The 3,965-nt window shown below is 35.1% G+C and overlaps 1 protein-coding gene across 1 annotated transcript in view; it reads right to left on the reverse strand.

Moving 5' to 3' along the window:
- Positions 1-255: 255 nt before the first annotated feature.
- LOC103604240 (coatomer subunit gamma-2-like) overlaps positions 256-3,965 on the reverse strand; it is a gene marked incomplete at its 3' end in the record, with an annotated part of 44,347 nt that continues 40,637 nt past the window's right edge. Inside the window, exons 8-10 of the mRNA XM_008588807.1 lie at positions 2,572-2,664; positions 1,473-1,559; positions 256-413 (exon numbers count right to left, since the gene is read on the reverse strand). Of these exons, the coding sequence (XP_008587029.1) occupies positions 256-413; positions 1,473-1,559; positions 2,572-2,664 (338 nt within the window). The remainder of the gene's footprint in view (positions 414-1,472; positions 1,560-2,571; positions 2,665-3,965) is intronic.

The raw sequence follows: 3,965 nt of genomic DNA on the forward strand, positions 1-3,965 counted from the left end.
ATTATTTTTTGTTAAATATCAATTTGTTAATGTGTTATTAGCAATCATAATCTATTAAGTACACATACAAGAATGTACAGTGAGGTAAAAAAAATTCTGTTACTGGGAATCCCATGATTTTTTTTTTTTTTTTGGAAAACATCAAATTCATCTGTAAAGTCAGCACTGCACAAAAACTATCCATAGAGGAAATAAACTCTGAAGTGTACTGACTTGAAAATGGAAAATAACTCAGGTTTAGGTGAAGACACTTACCCATCTTCAGTTTCTTTTAGTAAGCGACTAGCAATTCGGATCAGCATGCAGTATGCAAATTGTGATTTGAGACCAGATTTAGTAAACTTATTCAACATCTTGGAAACAGCAAGCCGATCATTCTTTCTAAGGTGATACAGGACTCCCAATGCATGGTACTAAAGAACAAGAGAGAATGTATCATACAGATTAGAAAGAAGAAAAAAGACCTACATGAAAACAGAATCACATGGAACCAGATTAAATATTTTTAGTAAAAAAATACCCAAATTGGATGTATACAAGTAGAATATTTTTTCATACTGAACAAAACACAGGCAAGACTAAAAGGATGAGAGTTTCAAATTTACTCCCAGAAGTTGTACATTCGGACTGGACAAGCATGAAGGAGGTGACATCCAATCTGAAGACGGCTCTAACAGGTTCAACCTTGGGCCACATATCCTCAGTACAAAAGGCTGTCAGGTCCAAAGCTTTACCAGTGTCACAGGTCTCTTTTAGTAGCTTTTAATCATCTGTGGCCACATTATTAGGTAAAGGATTAATCTCCTAAAATAGGAGAGTGAGAGTGTTTCCCAAGGGAAAAATTACTACTTTGTTTCATAATTGAATATGCTAACATGAGAAGCTGTACATAGTGAAAGGGCATAAATAAATACCCTCTAAAATACTAATGGGGTACTTTATATAAAATTTTCATTTAAGAATTTAATCTTGTTCCTTTTAATAAGGAATATCTTAATAAATATCAAAAGGAGCCTGACAAAACGATTTCAAAGTTTTACAGAGTGAAAACTGCTCTTTATTTTTTTTATAATGCCTATAATCAAGGCCTTAAAAACTTGGAATTGAACATCATTTTACACAAATTATTTTTCAAATAAAAGACTGCAATGCATTGTGAAGGACCTCTGGAATGAGTATCTCAATCTACTACTGAAAATAAGAATCTTTCCCAAACATTCCTGAGGGGGGGGTGGGGGGGCAATCTACCACACACTTGAAGGGCCTATGACAATCATCATCATTAGTGAGATACCTACTTGAGAATGTGCACTAGTGGGCTGCTTAATATGCCAAAGAATTTGCTTTTAGTTAATGCCAAAGAATTTGCTTTTAGTTAACGCTCATCTAAGAAATCAATATATGTGTCCCTAAAATATAGGCTTAAATAAGCTGATCCTGACACATAAGCTAATGTGATTCAATGACAGTACCTGGACCATAATATTATCACTTGATGCAGCTTCTTGGGCTTCATTGATCCAGCGCTTAACCACATCATAGCTTATCTTCATCATGTGCTAATGAAAAAAATGAGAGTAGATACTGCATGGTCACTAGAAGTTTAGAAACATGAGTTAGTTTTCTTGGAAAATCACTAACAGGCATAACCACAAAGACTGAAAACTTTGTAGCTTTATAAGTCTATCTCAAGTTTCTGCTCCTGGGGCTCCTGATAAACCAGAAACATTTTCTCCAATATCCCTTTGCAAAGGTAAGTATATGTCTGTGAGCTGGCAGAGGTGTTTAAAGGAAGTAATGAGAGGGATGAACGGGAAAGAAATGGATAGTCAATAGAATGGTGCTTAGACAATGTTAACATTATAAGTTTTACTTCCAGGAAACTTCCCTTGAAGAAAGAAACAGTACCAACATATCCCCTGATACAAAACTCAACCAATTATATTCCAGAACCAGGAACTCTTGTGATTCAGATACCCTAATGTATTCACACATTAATTACTGACTTTAATCAATATGATATGGTATGAATAAATATTGTTTCAGGGAAAAAGAGAAAGAAAAGCTATTATTAAAACGAAGACCACTTTCTAGGAGGAAATTCAGAAGTGGTATAGGAGACTTCATTTTGTTTTGTTTTGTTTTGTTTTAGACATCACTTTGCTTCTGTGACAGGAGACTTTGGATTGAAGGACACATGCAGACACAGGGCACCAAGGAAAGCAGAGAACAAAGAGGCAAGAGGTAGAAGTGTTGGTCATAAAGGAAGACTTTAAAAGAGAACAATCCTCAGTTTTTTCCTGGTCCCTTGCCTCACCCTTACCCCCATCTTTATTATGTGTACAGCATAAATTTCAGATTCTCAAAACCTTTCAAACATTTGAAAATTTCATGTTTTTAATGGCTGGTTTTAACTGCTCAGTGCTCTTCCAGATAAAACACACTTGGATAAAGTAATAGATATGTATACATATTTTTTAACTGTTTCATTTGTTAGAGAATCATAGTGATACTGTGTTTTTTGCAACTAGAAACCATGCCTAAGAACTAGGCAGCTGCTCGCTCACTTACTAAGGAAGATACCAGAGCTGAACTGGATACACTGGAGACTTTATCCACAATGGCCTGCTTCATGTATCTTTCAATGGCTTGCAACATTGTTCCCTAATAACATTCAAAAAGAAAAAGCTGTTGAAGCAAAACATTTATTTTCATGTAAAATTACTACTTCAAAAAAATTTACAAAAATCAGTCATATACTTGTTTTTGTGCAAATATTTAAAATGCATTAAAAGGTTTACCATATAAACAATAGTAATATCCTAGACGGGAGAACCCAAACAATTGAGTGGAAACTTCAAGAAAGAACATTTAACATTATACTAGTAGGTAAGGAAGAATCTATTCAATAATGAAATGAACTGTCTCAAAGTGGAGAATCCCAGTTTGAAGGAAATATACAAGCAGAGGCTGAACCTATCAGGAATGTTATAAAGAAATTTCTATACGGGGATGGAGGCTGCTTTTGGAAGTCCTAACATTGTCTCTACATGAAAGGCATATACGAGGGTACTTAGAAAGTTCACAGAAAAAGAGAATCAAAGATAACATGAATCTTTCCATGAACTTTTTGAAGACCCCTTGTATTATATATGGACCTCAGAGAGTCCTATAAATCAAATGTAATCATGATTGTCTTAGATACATAAGAAATTAAATGAGTAATATACGACTGTAGTGAGTTCTCTACATGAAATCCTCAGGAAATAAAGTTCTTTTTAACTTTAACAAGAAAAAGCTTAGCACTGGGAAGGTGGTGGCAGATAAGGATGAGTAAACAGACCAAGATCAATATTCAGATGGCAAAAGAGTTTTATCATTAGCACTGGTATGGTCAAGTATTAAGCTACAAACTTAATGCTAAAAGCAAAAAGAACCAAGGGCTGGCCCGTGGCTCACTTGGGAGAGTGTGGTGCTGATAACACCAAGGCCACGGGTTCAGATCCCTATACAGGGATGGCTGGTTAGCTCACTTGAGAGAGCGTAGTGCTGACACCACCAACTCAAGAGTTAAGATCCTCTTACTGGTCATCTTTTTTTTTTTTTTTTTTGAAAGAACCATAACAAAATAACAGGGCACCAAAAAAATATTAAACAATTTCTATTACTCCTTCTAGGATCCAGACTTACCAGATTTACAATCTGATCCTGTTCAACCTTTAAAACTTAAGAAGGCTGCAAACACACATATAAAATATACCCATGTATAATACAACTATTATTTTATTTGCTTGGCAATGCCCAGCCTGCCCTTCATTTTAAGCTCTTCTTTGGAGTTCCTAGAAAGGGACAGCCTAACATACTATGAGTGTACTTCAAAAAGTTTGTGGAAAGAGTCATATTACCTTTTAATTCTATTTTTCCATGCACTTTATGACGTATTCTCATATATGACTCATCCCTCC

This window comes from Galeopterus variegatus, unplaced genomic scaffold, assembly GCF_000696425.1.
Source record: "Galeopterus variegatus unplaced genomic scaffold, G_variegatus-3.0.2 Scaffold5043, whole genome shotgun sequence".
In the NCBI taxonomy this organism is placed as follows: Eukaryota; Metazoa; Chordata; class Mammalia; order Dermoptera; family Cynocephalidae; genus Galeopterus; species Galeopterus variegatus.